Source organism: Chrysochloris asiatica, unplaced genomic scaffold (assembly GCF_000296735.1).
Source record: "Chrysochloris asiatica unplaced genomic scaffold, ChrAsi1.0 scaffold00098, whole genome shotgun sequence".
Taxonomy (NCBI): domain Eukaryota; kingdom Metazoa; phylum Chordata; class Mammalia; order Afrosoricida; family Chrysochloridae; genus Chrysochloris; species Chrysochloris asiatica.
This window is the reverse complement of record NW_006408616.1, coordinates 1,765,741-1,786,995: the sequence shown is the minus strand read 5'-3', so window position 1 is coordinate 1,786,995 and position 21,255 is coordinate 1,765,741. Positions and strand designations below refer to the sequence as shown.

The window sequence follows — 21,255 nt, the reverse complement described above, 5'->3', positions numbered from 1 at the left end:
GAGAACAAGGGAGAATCTTAGTCCTCTTGTCACCATCTCCAGCCTTGTCCTATGCCTCCAGGTTGCTATACTGACAGTTGCCCATAAAAGCTCAAGATGGTCTTGGCACTCCAGGTTAGACAGGCTGCCTGTTGTCTTCTTTCTTGCTGCCCCTGTTCAGCTCCCTGTTCCAGTCCATACTCAATCTACCTCTCTGTTCTAAACTCTGGAAGTCAGGGTTCCAGGATCATCATCTGTATGGATTTCACTTTATTTCACCTGTCCTTGTTGTAGAGAGTCTGCTTAATGTGTCTGCCACTCTGGTATCATACCCCAGAAGTCTCTTGGGCTTAAAACTTTTAAGGGTCAGGTGAAATAAGGTGAATTGAGACTTATTTCCATTGATAGATCATTGTAAAATGAAGTGGAATATTCTGGCACTAGTTGTTAACATACAGTAGAAAAATCATAGAGTTGGACTTTAAACACACTAAACAAGGCAAAATAAAATGAAAGACACACTTTTGGTTGATTTCTATACCTTAAATTTTGTAACATTCATATACTTCTTTATAAAGCGAAAAAATTGGGTATCTCTTCTGATCTTTAGTTAAAAATGGCAGTAAAAGATTGATCCAAACAAGTTAGTTACTTAAAAAGACCACCTTGACTCCTTTATGTTGAATAGAAAAGAGGCGAGCAAGCATGGAAAACTGCTTATCAGTGTTCCAGGTAAAAAATAATGGTGGTTTATGAATACAGTGATGTAACTTGTGGACTTGAGTAGTTGTAAACAATAGGACTTGGTGATTAATTTGATGTGGGGTGTACTGTGGTGAGGAACAGGGAAGAAGCAAGGATAACTGCCAACTGTGGCTAGATTGTTTTACAAAGGCCTTGAGTAGACACAAATGGAAAACCTCTAAACATTGCAGTACAGACACAAACAGAATAAGAGGAACTTGTCCTGGTGTTAGTATGAAACTCAATGTCTATAATTTGTACATTATGCCTAGGTAATGTGGCTCATTCCACGGGAGAAAGATGAGGCTTTCTGCTCCCATAAAGATTTACAGCCTCGGAAACCCTGTACAGGGTTGCTATGAGTCGGAATACGGCACATAACAACAAATGTGGCTCATTGAATGCATTAATGGATGTTGATAAAAATCAAAGTGTTCCACTTCAATAATCTTCCAATCTGGAGAGCATCTTATTCACTATAGCCATTATGCTCAATGAACTTTTGCAATGCCTTCATGCGATACAAGGGAAGCAATGGGGAAATGAATCTAAGTGCCTACTTAAGGAGCTCTGGTAATGTAATGGTTATGAGTTGGGCTGCTAACCTCAAGGTCAGCAGTTCGAAACTACCAGGTGTTCCACAGGAGAAAGATGAGGTTTTCTGCTCCCATAAAGATTTACAGCCTCAGAAATCCTATGCAGGGTCACTATGAGTTGGAACTGACTCCATGGCACACCACCACCACCAAATGCCTAATTATGTCATTTTCTCTCTTTACACAGCTAATTTGCTGCATTAGGAATAAATCAAGGCAAAAGTAACTGAACTAAATCCAGGTTTTCATTTGTAACCACCCTTATACTTAAACCAGACTCTGAGGTCTAAACCTGTTGTTAAGTGTCATCTAGTTGGTTCTGACTCATAGCGGTCTTACATAGGGCTTCCAAGGTTGTAATCCTGGGAGTCCTGGTATAGTGTTGAAGGATAAGCACTGGACCGCAAGGTTGTTGGAACTGCCAGGTCAGCGATTCAAACTCACCAGATACTCCTCGAAAACCCTACATAGGATTGTTATGAGTAGGAAATGACTCAATGGCACTTAACAACAACAATTCTTTGCCAGAGCAGAAAGACTCGTCTTTCTCCCATGGAGGGGGCTAGTGGGCTCAAACTTCCTACCTTGTGGTTCTCAGTCCAGTGCTTATCCTACAGAGCTACCATGTGCCCTGAGGTCTAAACTAGTGCACTGAATTTCTGGTTTGAGCAATTGAGAATTGATGCTGCTCCTGTTTGAATTGGGAAATGTAGTGGAAGAGGACCAATACTTTTGTCTGTTTTGTTGCTATAACAGTTGTTGCACCTGTGGGTAAATAAAGAGAATTAAAATTAGTTTTGGATATGTTGACCTATTACTATAGGATCTAAAACGCACAGAATCACACCAAGGTATGAAGCTCACGAAGGTAATGAGGAGCCAAATCCTAATGATAGATTTGTCAGGAAATTCATCATTGTTCCCTGCATTAATTAAAACAAACTAGGATAATTATTAGGAAACAGTTAAACTGAAGTCAGGCTTAATTCTACTAAAAAAAAAAAACAACAAACCTTCAGGAAGTATCTTAATTATAATTTCCTGATGATGAAGCCTAAGGCAACAGGTATGCATGTACAAATACCTGACTGCCTACTAATTAGGAGGCCGATTGCTAACCTCTAATTGTGCAATTTGCAAATATTTCCTTACATTACAACATTTTGCAATACAATGCATTATTTTCCATTAAAATTGTTGCTAGACTTTAGTGCTCTAGTATTTTTATATGTTTTGGGGGTTTTTTAGATTTTTTTTTCTTTAAATGAAGTAGTAATATATGAAAACTTTGATGTGGGGGAGAAAAAAAAGCTATGTCAATTCTATTCAAATTCACTAGCTATTCTTCAGAATCCCTATACAGGGTCTGTATGAGTTGGAACCTACTCAACAACACATACAACAACAAACCATCAGATAGCACTAGACTGCAAACCACAAGGTCAATAGTTGAGCTCCACCAGCAGCTCTGCGGGAGAAAGATGAAGCTTTCTGCTCCTGGAAAGATTTATAAAAGTCTTGGGAACCGGATACAGCGTCCCTATGAATTGAAACCGACTCAACAGCACTTAACAACACTGATCGCATATATCATGGAACAGACCTGTGGTGTTTGGCAAGGTCAGAGCTAGACTCCACAAGAAGCTGCACGTGGAGCTAAGAAAATGGGCATGGCAACAGTGGTTGCTATCATTTGAAAGTTTGAGTGGACAACGTTTTCTCAAGTCCAAAAACTCAGTTTTATCTCTTAGAGTTTTATTTTGAAAACGTGGTTCCCTTTCTTCTATGGAAGAGTTCAGCTTTTCAATTATGAGGACAATATTCCTGTTGCAGAAGGAACTTTTGCCTTAGAAAGAGAATTCTAGATCACAATTGCCTAGAATGTTTAACCTGTTCAGTATTTCTGAGGTTAAAGATCATCCTGATATACCTTATTTAGGATTTTCCATTTTTTATTAACCCATGAGCTCTGGTGGTGCAGTGGGCTAAGCATTGGGTTGCTAACTGAAAGCTCCAGTTTGGAACCACTAGTAGCTCTGCGGGAGAAAGATAAGACTGTCTGCTTCCTAATGATTTATGGTCCTGGAAACACTAGCTGTTGTTAAGTGTTGTGGGCTCATGTGACCCTGTATAGTGTTTCAAGGAACAGTTGGTTTGAACTGCTGACATTGTGGTTCACAGTCCAGTGCTGATCCTACAGCACCACAGTAGGGAGCAATTCTATTCTGTCCTTTAGGGTCTCTATGAATCAGAAGCCATTGGACAGTAGTGAGCAGGATCATCACAGTGCTATACACTCTTCATGGGAATTGTGAATGTTGACTTTGGTATTTGATATGGAATGTACTGTTAATGATTTTTGGTATTTGGTATGGAGATATTTCTGTTAGGCCCTGTGTGTACTTTAAGTTCTTTTTCTGGTGGTCTGAGCTGATAGATTAGGCCTCATGTTAGTGCTTTTATGTGCTTAAATTCAGAGTTGATTCCTGAAGCATAGCAACCCTAAAAGACAGATTATAACTACTCTAAAAGGAGCTCTGGTAGCGTAGTGGTTACGAATAGGGCTGCGAACCTTAAGGTCAGCAGTTCGAAACTACCAGCTGCTCCGCGGGAGAAAGATGAGGCTTTCTACTCCCGTAAAGATTTACACCCTCGGAAACCCTGTACAGGGTCGCTATGGGTCGGAACCGACTTGACGGCACTTAACAACAACAACAACATAGGGTTTCCAAAATTATAAACCCTTATGGAAGATCTCCAGTTAGATTTCCACAAAGTGGCTGATGGTACCCAATCTTGATCTGTAGGTTAGCAGCACAATGCTTAACCCACTGTGCCTCCAGCACTCATTTTTTTAGGTAGTTACAGTCGTTTGAACTTTAAGGTCGGTGATTCAAGCTCACCAGCTGCTCCTTGGAAACCCTATACAGGGTCGCTATGGGTCAGAATCAACTCAATGGCACTTAACAGCAACAAAGAAATTTAATGAATGCTCAGCGAGTTCATTTCTTGTTGACTATAATTACGCTGTAGGATAAGCACTTGACTGCTAACAGCAAGGTCAGTGGTTCAAACCCACCAGCTGCTCTTTAGTGCAACTGTAAGATCGGTTTGAACAGCAAGGTCGCCGGTACAAGCTCACCAGCCGCTCCTCGGAAACCCTATACAGGGTCGCTAAGAGTCCGGAACTCAAAGGCATTTAACAACTTGCCTTGGGACCGACTCAATGGCACTTAACAGGAGGTCTTAAACTCGGGCCAGAACTGTAGATTTTATCCTTATGATTGTAGATGCTTAACAGCACACTGAGACGATCTAAGAATGCAATACAAATTCCTTTCAAGCTTAGCTTTTGGGTTATAGCCCCCCCCCGCCCCCTTTTTTTTTTTTTTTTTTGCCTAGCACTCACAGTAACATCTGTGACCCGGTACACATGTATATGACGGAATCAAGTTTCACGAAACAATACTTAATCTACTACCCGACATGCCCCTGATATTCCTTATTCTATTTCATATAAATCAAAAACTACCACCCACATCCACGGAGAAACCTGCTAAATTGATTTCACGAACCACTAACGGGTTGTCAAAGGCAGATTGAAGAACGCTTTTTTGGCATCTCTCTGCGGTAGGTGTTTTCGTCAGAGCTCTTTAGAAATGTGGCGCTTCCAGCTAGGAAGGTGGCGACCAGCAGATAAATACTGAGCGGCACCACCGCGCCGCCCAGGGAGAAGGGGGGCAGTTTTTAATGCCTGAATGCAGCACTACACTACATTGTGTTACAGCTCCGACTCGGTGGATGATTCAGTACTCGACCCATTTCCCTACCCTCCAGTTTCCTTGAAGTCCGGCCCACCCCCTTTATCTTTTCTCGGCGAATTTAACTTCTCTGGGATAAGTGGGCAGAGCGCCGAATTATCGATGCATCCTCCACGCCCCGGGAGCCGCCATCTTTGGGGGAGGAGAAACACACGTAGGGGCAGCAGAGGATCAACAAGATGTTGATTGGGTTTTGCTTCTCTTTCCAGTACTGTGGGATAGGGGAAGGAGAATCCGCCCGGTTCGTTCCTCCTGCTGCCTCTCCGGAATGAGGTCTCAGCGTCCATGCGGGACGCCTCCTTCTCTACGACAGTGAGTGGCGATAGTTCGCGCGGTTGTCCAGCCCCCCGCGCGCGCCTTCCGCTGTCGTTATCCCGCGCGCTCCTGCTTTTGCGCGCCGCTCCTTGCGCGCTCCCGCCCCTCCCCCGCCCAGTCGGCGCTCGGCGCAGACTCTCTTGTTTGTTTCTGCAGGAGCCTAGGAAGAGGCCGAAGCTGAGACGATGCCTGGGAAGCTGAAGGTGAAAATCGTGGCCGGGCGCCATTTGCCAGTGATGGACCGAGCTAGTGACCTGACTGATGCCTTCGTGGAGGTTGGTGCAAGGTCCTGCCCCTCAAAATATAGGGAACACCAAGCTCTGTGAAGGATCCCACTCATCTCACTCCCAGTCCCTCAGCCTAGTCTCCTTTCGACTGCCTCCTGCTTGCCGGGCTGTCCAGGCTTACCTCGAACGGTTGCTGCAGAGACTGCCGCCTGTGTCATGAGTGCACAGCTCGCAGGTGTCGGTGGCACACTCCACTGCACCGGCAGGCTTTTCCTGCCCTGCATGCTGGGGTGACCCTGATGTCAGGACTCCTGTAACAGGCCACCTGTCAGTCTGGAGAGCCAAGGCGTGGCCGCACAGTCACCGAAACACAAACGCACACATTCTTCAACTAGAGTGATGGAGATCTGGTTTAAGAATGTCGGTGCTGTCCACAGTCCTTTATTGGCACTTGGAGACTTAGTACAAGGCGAGGAAATCCAATCTTTAGCGTAACATTATCGGAATCATCATCAACACAAGTTCTAAAGCACAACTGAAGCGCTCTCTGCTCTTGTATAGACTGGTTGGTCTGATGAACTGTTACTGGATAATTTTGCGCCTTGAGGTAGGAAGTCAATTAAGTGCCATGGATTTAAATTGCAAAATTGCTTTTTAAATCTAATGATTAGTTTAAAACTCATGCAAATTAGTACAGGCCTAGGGCCCGGAAAGTAATAACCCAGAGCTTGGAAGAAGCCAAGTAAAAATTGATGTGAGGAGCCAGAACATTGAGCAATATTCATTTTGGCTATTAGTGCGTAAGAATTGATAGCTACTTGATAATATACAGCCTGATTTCAAGTCAATATTAAATATTCCTAATGTTCTGGACTGCTAACCACAAAGTTGGCAGTTCACACCCATCAGCCACTCCTTGGAAACCCTATACAGGATTGCTTTGAGTCATAACCCACTTGAAGGCACTTAACACTTGTTATGGTATTTCTTAATCCCAGTTACCTCTGATTTACATGGTGGTTGTATTTTTTGAAAATTAAATACATTTTAATCCCCTTAAACTATCTGTAATTTAGAGTTAGGTTCTAAGTAGGGTTTAAAATCTACGTAGCTATTGGGAAATTGGAAATTTGTAACATAGGACAAGTTTGAGTGTCTTGCTGAATCTCAAGCATCTCTGGTCCTTCTTTACTAAATGTTACTAGTGTCCACCTTAAAAACACCTTTCTGTTCCTTTTGCAAACCTTGATTAAGGAGAGGGGTAGATTTGTGAGGAAACTTGACATGAAGAGAATGTGTGAAAAGAAGCTGATAGCTAAGTGGGTGGGACAAAAATTAGGAAAGTAATATCTCAGAAGACAAAGAGGGATTCTACAAAGGGGAAACCCTCAACTGTCAAATGGAGCTGAGCAGTTAAGTAATAGAACAGTAACATCCTTAGATTAGATAACATGGAGGTTATTAGGGATTTTGCTAGCAGTGATGATGGAAGCCTTACACTGTAATAAGTGGTGTGGAGACTTAGAGGCAACAAGTACAGGGAACAGTCTTAAGACTATGGTTATGAAATAAGAGAAATAGGTGGTATTTTGTGAGTATGTAGCTTTTAGTGTTTTATATGTATATATGTGTATAAAATACTAGAGTATATTTGGGTGCTAATAGGAATGATAAAGCAGAAACTATCAAATTAATGCAGGAAAAAGGGATAACAAAGGATTACAGTATAATAAAGGGTGGGGTGTAGACTGTAAGTACTGCGTAAGATTATAGAAAAGGGAGATAAAAGATGATGAAGCCTGGAATAGACTTGAAATCTTTGTGTAATCTTGAAGGATGGTACAATTCAGTTAGGGAGAGAGGAAAGAAAAATATGACAGTTCTTATATAAGATTAAAGAGGGATAGAACATTTATAAACCAAAGCGAGGGTTCTTATTGAATAGAAGTGGGCAATAAATTTGGTTAGATAACGGGGATCCAGGGATGCAGTGGAGGTTCAATGGAGAACTCATGATTTCCATGCAGGAGACCCAGGTTCAATTCTCAACCAGTGCACTTTATATGCAACTGTTGCCTGTCTGTCAGTGGAGGCTTAAGTATTGCTCTGATACTGATACAGATTTCAGGGCAGCTTCTAGAGTAAGACAAACCTCCAGGAAGAAAGCCCTGGAGATCTTCTGAAAACCAGCCTGATATGAAACTGAAGACACAAGTCCAAGCAGCATTTAGTTCTGGTGTTCATGAGATTGCCATCAGCCTGAGGCCAACTCCTTGGCAACTAATAACAAAGGGGAAACCAGATTAACCATGGCCTTTCTGAAACACAGGGAGAAGTGTCTGTATAGTAGATTCTCTCTATACCAACTTCTACTAAGTGACTTGCTGAAAGTCACCAGTACTCTGTATTCCTTCCTCAAAGCCTCTTCTCTGATGATCCTTTATCATTAGACTACTTTCCAGTGTGTCTTCTTCCACGAGTTGACTGAAATACTTTACTAGAACAGTTGCATTTATTCCCAAACCTCTTAATGCCGAATTGTATTTCTCCTGTTGTATAAAAGGAACAAGGAGAAAAAAGGAAATTACTGTATTTTTATGTAAACAATACACATGTTTTTGCAAACCGCACAATCCCTTGGCAGATTGGTGCTGTGTGTGTTATTTCGTAGGTGTATTATATGTGAAAAATTTGATAATATTTAATGAATATTTTCTGTATAACAAGAATTTGCTAAGTCACTATACAAGCATCATCTCATGTAATGGTAATAGCACCCCCCTTTTTAAATAGCTTTCTCAAGGTAATCCAACTAATAAATGGGAAAAGGTAATGATTTTACTAAAGGATACCATCAGTGTTCATTGTGGTCAGACATTCACTTAATTGCTGAGTAAAAAAAAATCCCCTTTAAATTAAGACTTAATGAACTGTGATTCTTAGTAGAAATGAAATCTTCATGATTTTAGCAAAATACACACATTAGCCTTTTTCTTTCTAAGATTTTGTGTTTTGCTTGTTTGTTTAATGCAGTTTGGGGATTATCAGATCCTAAATATATTTAGAATGAAAAATTGACTCTGCTCAAACATTCCTTTCCTTAAGAAAAGGCACAGTATAACAAAAGTGTTGTAATGAGACAAAAATGAAGATGATTCTAAACACAGCTTAAAAAAATGGCATGTCTTTTTTTGGCAGTTGGGCCAAAGCTCTTAAATATATTTGACTTTTGAATGACTTTTAAAAATCTTAACAACATTTTACTTCAAATAAAGCAATTTTAGATAAACAGTAAGTATTCATGGTGTGACACTGTGGGTTAATTAATAAGCTAGACTGCAAAGTTGTTTTGAACCGCAGGGTTGGCAGTTCAAGCTTACCAGCTGCTCGGAAACCTTGTACAGGGTTGCTGTGGGTCAGAACCAGCTCGATAGCACTTAACAACAACAACATGTCCTTAATGTTTTATAGACAGAACTGAAACATAATTAACTTGTTCTTCTTGTATATATTTCTAGAAGTAATTTGCATAAATATCCATGTATTAAATATCTTATAATATTTTGTCATTTTTTTCCCCTCAGTGAATGCCAAACATATGAGGGTGAGTCAAAAATTATCTGCACTCTGGCTATAGACTTGATTTTAATCAACTTTTAGAAAGGACAAATACAACATTTTTTGGCATAATCTTGCTTTTCAATACACTTTATTCATCAGTCAACCATCTTTCCTATTCCCTTATTTAAAAAATGTTTTAGGTTGAGTTGCAAGCCACGAATGCACCCCACAAAAGCACCCCTGTCTTCACTTCTTCATTAGAGGTGAATCTTCATCTTCAAAGGGCTGCTTTCAGGGGACTAAACAGGTAAACATTTAATGGTGTAAGATCAGCACTATAGGGAGGATGCCTTAACACCTTAAAAGGAAGTTTTTGCAGAGTGTTAACTGTGTGGGCAGAGAAGTTTGTGGATGTGTGATGTGCATTGTCATGCAAGATCACAAGGCCCTTGGATAGCAGGCCTCTGCATTTAATCCGAAGTTTAGGCTCCAGCTCTTCAGTAAGCATCTCACATAACAAGCACTGTTGAGCCTTTTTCCTGGTAGCGTACCAATGCTGACCTACCAATGCTGACCTTTGAGGATTCCGGAAAACTGTATGCATCAATTGTCCAGTTAATGGCTGACCTTTTTTTAAAAGTTTTTATTGTGAACTGAGTGTATGTGGGAGAACATCGGCTTTACACCATCATTTCATTGCAATGATTACGATCTCCTCCGTGCATCATCATTCAAAGTATTTGCTTTTATTCCCTGTTTGATGGTTGACTTTTGAACTTTTTCTTGGTTGGCAGTTGCGAATGTTTCCATTCCATACTTTGCCATTTACTCTCAGGCTCATAGTAATGAATCCATGTCTCATCATCAGTAATAATTTTTTTTAAAAAAACTTTTTACCTTCTTTTGAGTATCCATCCAAATTTTGTTTATGCTCTTCTGTGAGTTATTTTGGTATCCATTGCACACAGACTTTTTGAAACCCAAGTTGTGGATTATTTCACAGGCAGAGCCATGGCTGATTTGCAGATAATTTGCCATATCATCTACTGCTACTTGTCTGTTCGATAGAATCATTTCACTTGCACACTCAGTGTTGTCAATAGCTCTGGATGTGGACGGGTGTTTAATATAACCAGAGAGTGGATAATTTTTGACTCACTCTTGTATTGTACACCAGAGACACGTTGCAGCTTGTTGCTGGTTCCGTGTAAATGCTAGAGTGCTGCTTCATTCTTTTGTGCTGTGTTATATGGTGTTAAGCAGCCTCAGTTGTACAGTGATTAAGAACTAGGTAACTTAAACAATAAGTCTGAGATTTGAGCCTGGACTTCAAACCAGTTTGAATTGGTTTAGTCATGGCAGACACAGTGAAATTAGAACCGACCCAACTTTGTAAAATGTGGTTGTACTGGAATGTTTACCCAAACGAGAAATGTGGGTTGAAGTTCTAGAATGGGAGACTTGGAAGAGGAGTCGTGAGCCCTTTCAGTAGCCTGGTGCAGAAGACTGGATTATTGTCAGTAGTGTGGCGCATAAACCGCATGCTCAAAGTGGCACAGTTGATCAACACTGGTGCATGATTTCTGACTGCCAGTCAAGAGATTTGATTGCTGTGCAATGCTTCTTTGTTTTCTAAGAGGGGGCTTAAGTTTCTAGAAGGGCATTGATCCATAATTTTTCCTGTTTCTTATATCATTCCAGTATATACATGTTTTACAAATTTGGGTCTATTTCTGTTTTGCTTCATTGGGCTCTGACTGAACTTGTAAGATACCTATAGAAAGTCCTGATTTGAGCCCACCACAGTAGAAATGTGGCAGTATGCTAATATAAAGATTGCAGAATCTTTATATGTCATGTTGGGTCTCTCTGAGGCAGAAAAGACCCAAACACATACAACAACAACAGTATTGAATGACTTTATCATAATTAAAGACCAATTCAAAATTGGTGGCTATTCAGTGTTTCCCATCCTTTTCTACTTTACTATATGCCTTTTGATTCTTACCTTTGGATACCTTTGTATGGTAAGTTCCAAGAAAGAATGGTCTAAAGGTAGATTAGATGGTTCTGAGTCAATTCTGACTCTGCCATCCCTGTGTATCACAGTGGAACTGTGCCCGATTTTTCAGAATTAGATTGCCAAACCTTTATTCTTCGGCACATCTGGATAAACCTAAACCTCCAAACTTTCAGTTAGCAGACGAGTGCATTAATTGTTCATACGTCTTTGAGACTTTAAGTTGGTTCTGACTCATAGTGACCCTGCATAGGGTTTCTGAGTAGTGGCTGGATGTTTGAACTACTGACCTTGTGGTTAGCAATCCAGTGCTTATCTTACAGTGTCACACAATTTTGACATATGTTGTCAAACTGCTCTCTGAAGACATTGTTGTAGTTGTACTCCTACCAACAAAGTATCAGAGTACTTTGTCCACAAAGTGCCTTCAGACCTTTTGATCCTGCCAACCTGAGCAAAATATATTGTTTTACTTTGCATTTCTCTTAGTATGAATTGAGTCTGAGTGGACATTTTAAAATATATTTAAAACACTTCTGTATTTCCATTTCTGTGAATTGTCTGTACAGGTCCCTTACCTATTTTTATACTGTGTTGTTAATTTTTTTCTTACTGTTTTGTTAGACTGCCCCCTTTAGAAATTAGAAAAAATAGCTTTGTGAGATATTTGTTTGGTAGTTAACTCAGTTGCTTTCTCTTTGACTTTTGAGTTTATCATAATCTTTACCATATAAGAAGTTACTGTTAATATTTTTACGTAATTTGGAAACTTCTTTTTACCCTCCAGTCAGATTGCGTAGACGCCGAATGATTAGTTCCATGCTTTTTGTTGTTAAGTGCCGTCGAGTTGTTTCTAATCCATAGTGACCCTATTTAGGGTTTCTGAGGAGTGGGCTGGTGAGCTTGAACTGCCGACCTTGTAGTTAAAACCAATTTTGCAGTCCAGCGCATTAATCCACAGCACCACACCAGGCTTGATAAATCCAAAACTGAATGATAGCATAATAAGAAAAAGAGAAATATGTAGTATTAAATAATCTAGAAAATTTCCTGTATCAACTAAGCAACAATATCAGTAACCAACTCAATGGCATTGAACAGCAAAAACATGAGCCCATGTTTACTGAAGACAATTCTGACTTTTTCCTCCATGCTGACACAATTATCTGTAATTTCACTGTAGAGCTAGTCAGGTCAGAACAGTGGGTGTACTTTGTTCCAGGTGTGTTCTGTAAGCTTACTCGGACCTGAGTTTATCTATTTCTCTTTTATGTCAAAGAATAATTGCCTTATTTCCTTCCATACTCAGTCTTTCTCCCAATTTACTTATTTTTTTGCTGACATTAAAATGTACTTAAATTCATGTTTTGATATATGTATTTGAATTATTTCTTACTTGTGTTTTAGGTAAAATTTGGTAATACCACCTTTAAAACAGATGTCTATCATAAGTCACTTAACCCTCAGTGGAACTCGGAATGGTTTAAATTTGAGGTAAGGTTTTGAATGTCAAATATACATATACATAACAAACGTATACCTGTTCAATAATTTCTACATGTAAAATTCAGTACCGCTGTATTCTTTCAGCTGTACAACAAATCTTGCTATTCTTTTCCAGCTTATTTCAACCATCATTTGCATAAATTCACTGCTCTTTAACCATCTAATCTAACCATTTGAGTATCAATTTGAAGATATGTAGATGATTTAAAAGAGTATAATGCTTGAGGCAGACATTCTTTACTAATTAAGCTGAACTGTTTTTTGGCTTAAATATGACTGTAGGGGGGATAGTTTCAGTTTAAGATTCTAAGATTACCATAGGGTAATAGTTTTGGGGTCACCAGCCTCAATGACTCCAGAAAGTCTGGATTCCATAAAAATTAGAAATACTGATTTCTAATTTTAAAAATTACAACGTTTTTTTCTCCTTTTGGTCAGGATTCTACTCTAAATGCCAGCATTTTTTGAGTGTATATAGATTTACCCTTTTCTTCCAGAAATGATATGACTACCGTTTTTTATGAATAGTAAACATTGTGAACTTTCAAGAATGTCTTAATAATTTATAATGCTTAATGATTTGAAATTGATTTAATCTATTAAATTCCCTTAAGTATTTCATTGCAATTCCTAAATTTCTCCGTTTGAATTATTTGCTGTACATACATGAGGGAGCTTCAAAATGTTCATGGAAAATTAATTAAAGATAGTGGAAGTTTTTCACAAACTTTAAACTCCTTTGTTTATCATGAACTATTTCCAGTCATTTATTTGGTATGCATAGCGGTTACAAATCGGGCTGCTAATCTCAAAGTCAACAGTTCAAAACTACCAGCTGTTCTACGAGAGAAAGATGAGGCTTTCTGCTTCCGTAAAGATTTACAGCCTCAGAAATCCTATACAGGGTCGCTCTGTATAGGTCGGAACCGACTCCACGGTACATAACAACAATAACAACAACAATATTTGGTATCGGGACCAGTGGCACTGTGGGGTAAGGACTGTACTACTGACTGCAAGATTCAAACCAATCACACGCTTCGTGGGAGAAAAATGACCTATACAGGGTCAGTATGAGTTGGAATTGACTAGATGACAGTAGGTTTAGGTGGTGGTGGTGGTGTGTCATGGAGCTGTTTCTGACTCAGTAGTGACCCTGTAAGGGTTTCTGAGGCTGTAAATCTGTACGGGAGCAGAAAGCCTCATCTTCCTTCTGTAGAACAGCTGGCAGTTTAGAATTGCTGACTTTTAAGTTAGCAGCTTGACTCATAACCACTAAGCTACCAGAGCTCCTTTTATTTGGCATAGAACCTTATAATGTTAGGGGAAGGGATATATTTTTTGTTGTTGTTAGCTGCCATTGATATAAATATTATACATATAGCATAATATATATATATATATATATATATATATATATATAAAGTATGACATATATACATATATACGGAGCCCTGGTGTAGTGCATGCTCTAGCCTGCAGGGTGGGATTGAACTGCAAGTTTGCCGGTTCAAGCTTACTAGCCGCTCCTCAGAAACCCTATACAGGGTTGCTATGAGTTGGAACTGACTTGAAGGCACTTAACAACAATAACATATATCTATATATACGTTATTGTTGTTGTTGTTAAGTGCCGTCGAGTTGATTCCGAACCATAATGACCCTGCATAGGGTTTCTGACGCTGTAAATCTTTACGGGAGCAGAAAGCCTTGTCTTTCTCCCACGGGACCGCTGGTAGTTTTGAACTGCTGACCTTGAGATTAGCATCCCAATTCGTAACCACTACGCTACCAGGGCTCTCTCTCTCTATATATATACATATACAAACACATATGTATGTATTTACATAACATATAAAATGTGCTGGGCTGCAAGGTTAGTTTGAACCACAAGGTTGGCAGTTCAAACCCATCAGCTGCTCCTTGGAAACCATATACAGGGTCACTATGTGTTGGAACTGACTCCATGCACTTAACAACAACAACAAAACGACTTGACGGAACAACATATATATATATATATATACACCAGAACATACACACACTCTCTCTCTCTATCTATCTATCTATCTATCTATCTATCTATCTATCTATCTATCAATATATATGTTGTTGTTAAGTGCTGTTGAGTCAATCCTGACCCATAGCGACCTTGTATAGGGTTTCCAAGGAGCAGCTGGTAAGTTTGAACCACTCTCCTTGAAGTTCAAATGGCTTTGCAGACTGGTGCATTAACCCACAGGTCCACACCAGGATATATATATATATATACACACACACACACACACACACACACACTAACCACAGGTTGGTGGTTCAAACCCACCAGTTGCTCCTGGAAACCCTTAAAGGATCACAGAGTCGAAACCCATTTGATGGCACAGCGTAGTGGTTACGAGTCAGGCTGCCAACCTCAAGGTCAGCAGTTCGAAACTACCAGCGGGTCTACAGGAAAAAGATGAGGCGTTCTGCTCCCGTAAAGATTTACAGCCTCGGAAACCCTGTGCAGGGTCACTATGAGTAGGAACCGACTCCACGGTACTTAACGATAACAACAACAGCAACACTATATATATCTATAGATATATATATAAGGAGCTCTGGTAGCGTAGTGGATTATGAGCTGGTATGCTAACTACAAGGCCAGCAGATCAAGTGTACCAGTTGTTCCATGGGAGAAAGATGAGACTCTCTGCTCCACAAAAGATTTACAGGAGTCCTGGTATGTTGCTGTGGGATAAGCACTGGACCACAAGGTCAGTTTGAACTGCAAGGTTGGTGGTTCAAACCCACCAACTACTCCTCAGAAATCCTACCCAGGGTTGCTGTGAGTTAGTACCAGCTTGACAGGACTTAACAGCAACAACAAAGATTTATAGCCTTGGAAAGCCTATACAAGGTCACTCTGGGTTGGAACTGATTCAGTGGCATACACCCAACCATCACTGTATTCCTATGGAGTCCTGGTATGGCGCTGTAGGATTAGTACTGGACTGCTAGCAGTAACGTTGGCAGTTCAAACCCTGTAACCACTCCTCAGAAACCCTATACAGGGCTGTTATGAGCCTGCTTTCATAAAGATTTATAGCATTGGAAACCCTATGTAGCAATTCTATCCTGTCCTTTAGGGTAGACTCTGTAGCAGTGGATTTGGGTAGCTGTGGCATTGAAGGATAAAGCACTGGAATGCAAGGCTGGTTTGAACCACAGTGTCGATGGTTCAAACTCACCAGGTGCTCCTTGAAAACCCTATACAGGGTCACTATGAGTCAGAATTGACTCGATGGCATTTAACAACAATGACAACAGTTATAATATAACGTATCTGATGCTATTATAATATAAAAATATTTGATGATGAGTTCTTTTAACATGGTATTTAGGGAATGGCATCTAGAATAGGGAAAAATCATTTTCTGGCTTGTTCTTTGTTATAGTTCCTGTGTTTGATACAGTGTCTGTACTTGTTAGGTGCTTGATAATGAGTGACTAAAAGAGGGAAGAGGCTAGACATTTAATATAAATTTGTTTTACTTAAACTTATTCTCCAAAATTGTCCTTAGAAATTCTGGTATCATTGGGATCATCAGCATGTGGACTTTTTATGACATTCCTTAAACATTTTTGCTTGATACCATACATAGAGTAGTAAAGTACAGGCTAACATGTAAAAAAGGGAGTTCTATATATCTTTTTTATGTGTGTTAACCACCCTACCTTTTTGCCTAGAGATAAACTATACGTTTTTTTCCCGCTTCAGTTGTGTTATGTCTTTTTGTAAGTTAATCCCTCCAACCTTTGTGTTTGGCAATCAAGCTAAAAGATTATTTTCATAAATACGAGTCACTTTTATTTGTCATATATGTGGTTTTCTTTATGAAAATTAAAGATTTTAAATGATGTGATTTAAGTTTAAGCTATACTTTTAGGTGGATGATGAAGATTTACAGGATGAACCTCTACAGATCACAGTCCTTGACCATGATACTTACAGTGCAAATGATGCTATTGGTAAAGTGTACATTGATATTGATCCTTTGCTCTATAGTGAAGCTGCAACAGTCATCTCAGGATGGTTCCCAATTTATGATACTATACATGGTAAGGAATAAAAAAAATCACAATTTTTTAAATTTCTCCTTAAAGACTTTTGTGCTACTTGTTGGTAATCTCATTAATTTTTAAGATGGTAGAAGGATATTGTCATTAAGAAATTTGAAAACTTATAGCCTAAAAGTATAAGGCTCTTTAGATTAGCAAATGGACTCTTTTTAAACTGGCAACTGTCTTATTCTTATTTTACTTTTCCCACCTGGAAATTACCTGGTTAATAGTTTTGTTGTTTAGTGTCCTCAAGTCGGGTCCAACTCATAGTGATCCTGTATAAAGTTCAAACCAACCTTGCTGTCCAGTGCATTAACCCACAGCACCACTTATTATAAGAAAATAAGGTCTTTTCTGAGACTTATCTCTGATATGTTTTTCAAATTTTTATTTACATTTTGTGTTATTTACTAGTATTTAAATGCTGTAGGATTAGCACTGGACTGCAAAGTCAGTTTGAACCTCAAGGTTGAGGGTTCAAACTCACCAGCCACTCCTCAGAAATCTTGTAACTATGAGTTGGGATCGACTCAACAGCACTTATCATCAACAACATCATAGAAAATAAATTGAAAAGAAGGATGTACTTAGGAAATACATAGACCTTGCTGTTAGGGTGAAGAAGCATGTTTTTATAAAATTCCTAATAGTGTATGGGCCTGAGCAGATATCTTATGAGTTAACAAAATTCAGGTTATAAAATATGTTACTATGATGTTAATTTTGTTAAAAACAAAAAATTATATATACAAGAACTTATAAAAGTTATTGGAAAATGGAATTAAAAGATAATGAATGGACTTTTTCCATGAATGTTTGAAGTCCCTTTGAATGTGTCATCATTGGATAAAATGGCAGAATATAATATAAAATGTTATCTTTCTGGATGGTTTCATTTTTGGATCATAATCTATTTTTCTTTTTTTCCTTTTCATATTTTCTTCAATTTTCATGTGTATTTTCCAAAATCAGGAAATAAAATGCAGTTAAATGTATGTTATCTATAAACGAGGCTCCTGAATAATTAATTTGGGCTTAGGTAAAAGGCAGTAAATGTATGAATGAATGAAGTTTCTAAAAATTTTATATTAAATATAGTGGTGCAAAGTTAAGTGTTTGAGTGATAGCAAGGGGTCAACAATTTGAACCCATCAGTGGCTCTGTAGGAAAGAGATCAGGCAATCTGTTACCCTAACAATTCTAGCATAGGAAACTCCATGGTGTAGTCTTACTCAGTCCTGTAAAGTTGCCATGTATCAGAACTGACATGCAGGCACACAACAGCAATATAGGTTAATATGTTTGGGCCTTTTGTGTGTTTATTATTATAAAATGATAACAATGTAACATTATTTTAATAGGTAAAGTAGAAAATCACCTTTCTTAGAAAGTCTTCCATCTTAAGTGTGAATTTAAAGTTGGTTCTGACTCATAATGACCCTGTATAGGGTTTCAGAGGAGCAGCTGGTGAACTGCTGCCCTTGTAGTTCAAACTGACTTTGCAGTCCAGTGCCTTAACCCACAGTGTGCCACACCAGGACTCCCAAAGTCAGGGTAGTCAAATGAAAATATTTAGTAAATGTTTAGATATAGGGGCTGGGCAGTCTTATTTATGAGAGCACTTCTGAGATACCTGTTCTTGGAATTTGTAGCTTTATTTGTGTTCATTGGAATGAATAAAACTTCTTTTGTTTAAATCAAATTTTTGTAATCGTTAGAAGCATAGACTCTGGAATCCTAAGAACCTGAGTTTTATCTTAATTCTGCTATTCACTAGTTAGTTTATCATAATAAACAAAAGTACACAATAAATATGCTGGGTCACTATGGGTTGGAACCGACTCCACGGTGCTTAACAACAACACACTGTGGAACTTTTATTAAAATGAGTGTAGAAATGCAGAAATGACCCAACTGAGTTGAGTGTTAGGAGATGTTGCATTTAGAACCTCATTTCTAGATCTCAACCTGTTATTTATCTCTAAAATGCCCACCAAATATCCTCATCATCAGTTTAAATGGGGTGCCTTTCCAGTTAGTTCTGAATCAAATTAAGTGGAAATTTACAATAAAAATGAAAGTTAATCTCTGAATGTACACAGGTCTGCTTCAGAAAAAATATAATAAAGTAACTACTTAGAATGAAGCCAGGAAACAAAGATTGCATTTACTACTGCTTAATAGATTACTTTAAATTCAGTCATTGGAATTTATTGCCTGATTATTTCATGGTACATTCTTTTCCTAAGGTAGAAACTTTTTTCCTTTTGAATTTGTAGGTATTCGTGGAGAAATCAATGTAGTTGTCAAAGTAGACCTCTTTAATGATTTAAACCGTTTTAGACAGTCATCATGTGGAGTCAAATTCTTTTGCAGTAAGTAAATATGTTTATTGCTTCTTTAGTAGGAAATTTAGTAATTGCTAAATATGATAAATCGAAGACTAATGTATTTGGTTAAATGGCAAAGAGCAAATTTTTAATTTTCTAGAAGCTATTAATTTTTTTTTAAAGCCTTTATTGTGAATTGAGTGAAGGTATACAGGGCAGATCATCAGTTTTACAGTCAACAAACCATTGAATTGATTGCAGTCTCCTCCATGTGCCATCAGCTAACAGTATTTACCTCTATTGCCTTTTTATTTTTTATTTTTAATGTACAACCACATTGAAAATATATATTCGTTTAAATGTCCAAAGGGCACATTTTGCAAGCCAGACTCCTACCTGCAGACACACTGCCTTTCTCAGTTCATGGGCCCATAGTCTCCCACTGCTCTGTCTCTCTATGCCATCGTCTCTGCCACCATCTCATTTGTCACCATAGAAGCTGTTAGTTTACCTCTGGGGAATATTTATCTGATGGGAGAATAAATTGTATCTAATTTTTGCAAGTTGATATAAATTTGTGCTAGAAAAATCTGGTGATGTTTTACTCTTTATATAGGGCACTGAAAGATAGAAACAGTACTGTAGACATGCATTGTGCTGCTGTTCAAAATTACAAAGGCTTTTACAGATACAGAAACCTGCAGAACTCTGGAAAGTGTCAGTCTGAATTGGTCAAACCTATGTACTTCTGAACTAGATTAGTAAAATGGGAAAGTTCCAAATAGTTGAGTTAGCTTCAAGGTCTCAAATTGTTTTTAAAAACCTGAAATTGGTGAGAAAGTATTGGAATAGGTAATCATTCCCTTGGTAGCCCAGTGATATTTTGAATGCTTATTTTAAGAGGCTAGGTTGGTATAGGCATTTTCAAGTTCTCGCCTTTTTAAAAATCTGGTCAGATCTTACTTAAATCTAGTGACATTTGGTGTTCTGTATATTAAATGAATCTGTTAAAGTTGTACAGGGTCAGTGAAAAAAAGGAAGAACCGTAATGAGGTGTATTGACAGTGTTTGACAGCAGTGAACTCAAATGTAACAACAATTTAGCAGATGGCGCAGGATCAGGCAAGGTTTCATTCTATTCTGCATAAGTCAATATGAGTCTGAACCAACTGGACAGCACCTAACAACAGCCACCTAATTCAGTAATACAGTTGACTGCTGAACCTGTCAACCTTATGACCAAATATTCTTAGAAACTATTGTTTATATCAGAAACTGAATAGGATGTTCTAGACCAGCTGTGTAGTATGTAGTGTACAGAAGAACATCTGTGAAGGGCTTTGAATAATTAAAAGATGTTTGGATTCATTATCTGCCTCTACCTCCTTATGTAATAATCACCTGGCTGATTTTGTCCTGGTTTTTAAATTTTTGTAATGAACGCTACTTAGTATAGTCTATAATTATTTCCTAAATTATAAACAGCTTGTATTTACTGCATACATGAAAGCTTATAAAAAAGCGAGTATTTCTGCGAATAAAGTGGATCTTAGAAGATTGTTTGAGTGGAAGTATTATTATTATATGTGATTATCACAGTAAAAGATGTTTTTGTATTATGTAGCCAAATGGCAAGATGTTGGATGTACATTTAAATTAAAATTTGAATTTGAATTTTAACAGCAACATCTATTCCAAAGTGCTATAGAGCTGTGATAATCCATGGATTTGTAGAAGAACTTGTGGTCAATGAAGACCCGGAGTATCAATGGATTGATCGAATTCGTACACCAAGGGCATCAAATGAGGCCAGGCAGAGACTAATTTCTTTAATGTCAGGTATTTAAAATTTTTTTAAAAAAATAACTTCATTACTGATTGAGTTAATACTTTAAAAAACATTTGTAAAAGTTTATGTTGATTTAATTTGAATTCAGGTGGAGTATGTTCAAGGTCCTATTTTGGCTCTGGTAGACTTGTTTTAATTTCCTTCAGCTTCAGCCTGAACTTGCATATGAACAATTGATGATCTCCACACCAGGACTCTGTTCT

General features: G+C 38.4%; 1 protein-coding gene across 7 annotated transcripts in view; it reads left to right on the top strand.

Annotated features, from left to right (window-relative positions):
- The first annotated feature begins 5,233 nt into the window (after nt 1-5,233).
- C2CD5 (C2 calcium-dependent domain containing 5) overlaps nt 5,234-21,255 on the top strand; it is a 135,137-nt gene continuing 119,115 nt past the window's right edge. For 3 of the 7 annotated variants that reach the window (XM_006866943.1, XM_006866944.1, XM_006866941.1), the window contains exons 1-6: nt 5,385-5,452; nt 5,612-5,730; nt 12,671-12,757; nt 16,699-16,870; nt 19,153-19,248; nt 20,887-21,042. In XM_006866943.1, coding sequence (XP_006867005.1) covers nt 5,641-5,730; nt 12,671-12,757; nt 16,699-16,870; nt 19,153-19,248; nt 20,887-21,042 — 601 coding nt within the window. In that variant the 5' untranslated portion in view covers nt 5,385-5,452; nt 5,612-5,640. Of the gene's footprint in view, nt 5,731-12,670; nt 12,758-16,698; nt 16,871-19,152; nt 19,249-20,886; nt 21,043-21,255 lie in introns of all 7 variants that reach the window. The other 4 variants (XM_006866940.1, XM_006866945.1, XM_006866942.1 and 1 more) reach the window with 3 other exon arrangements.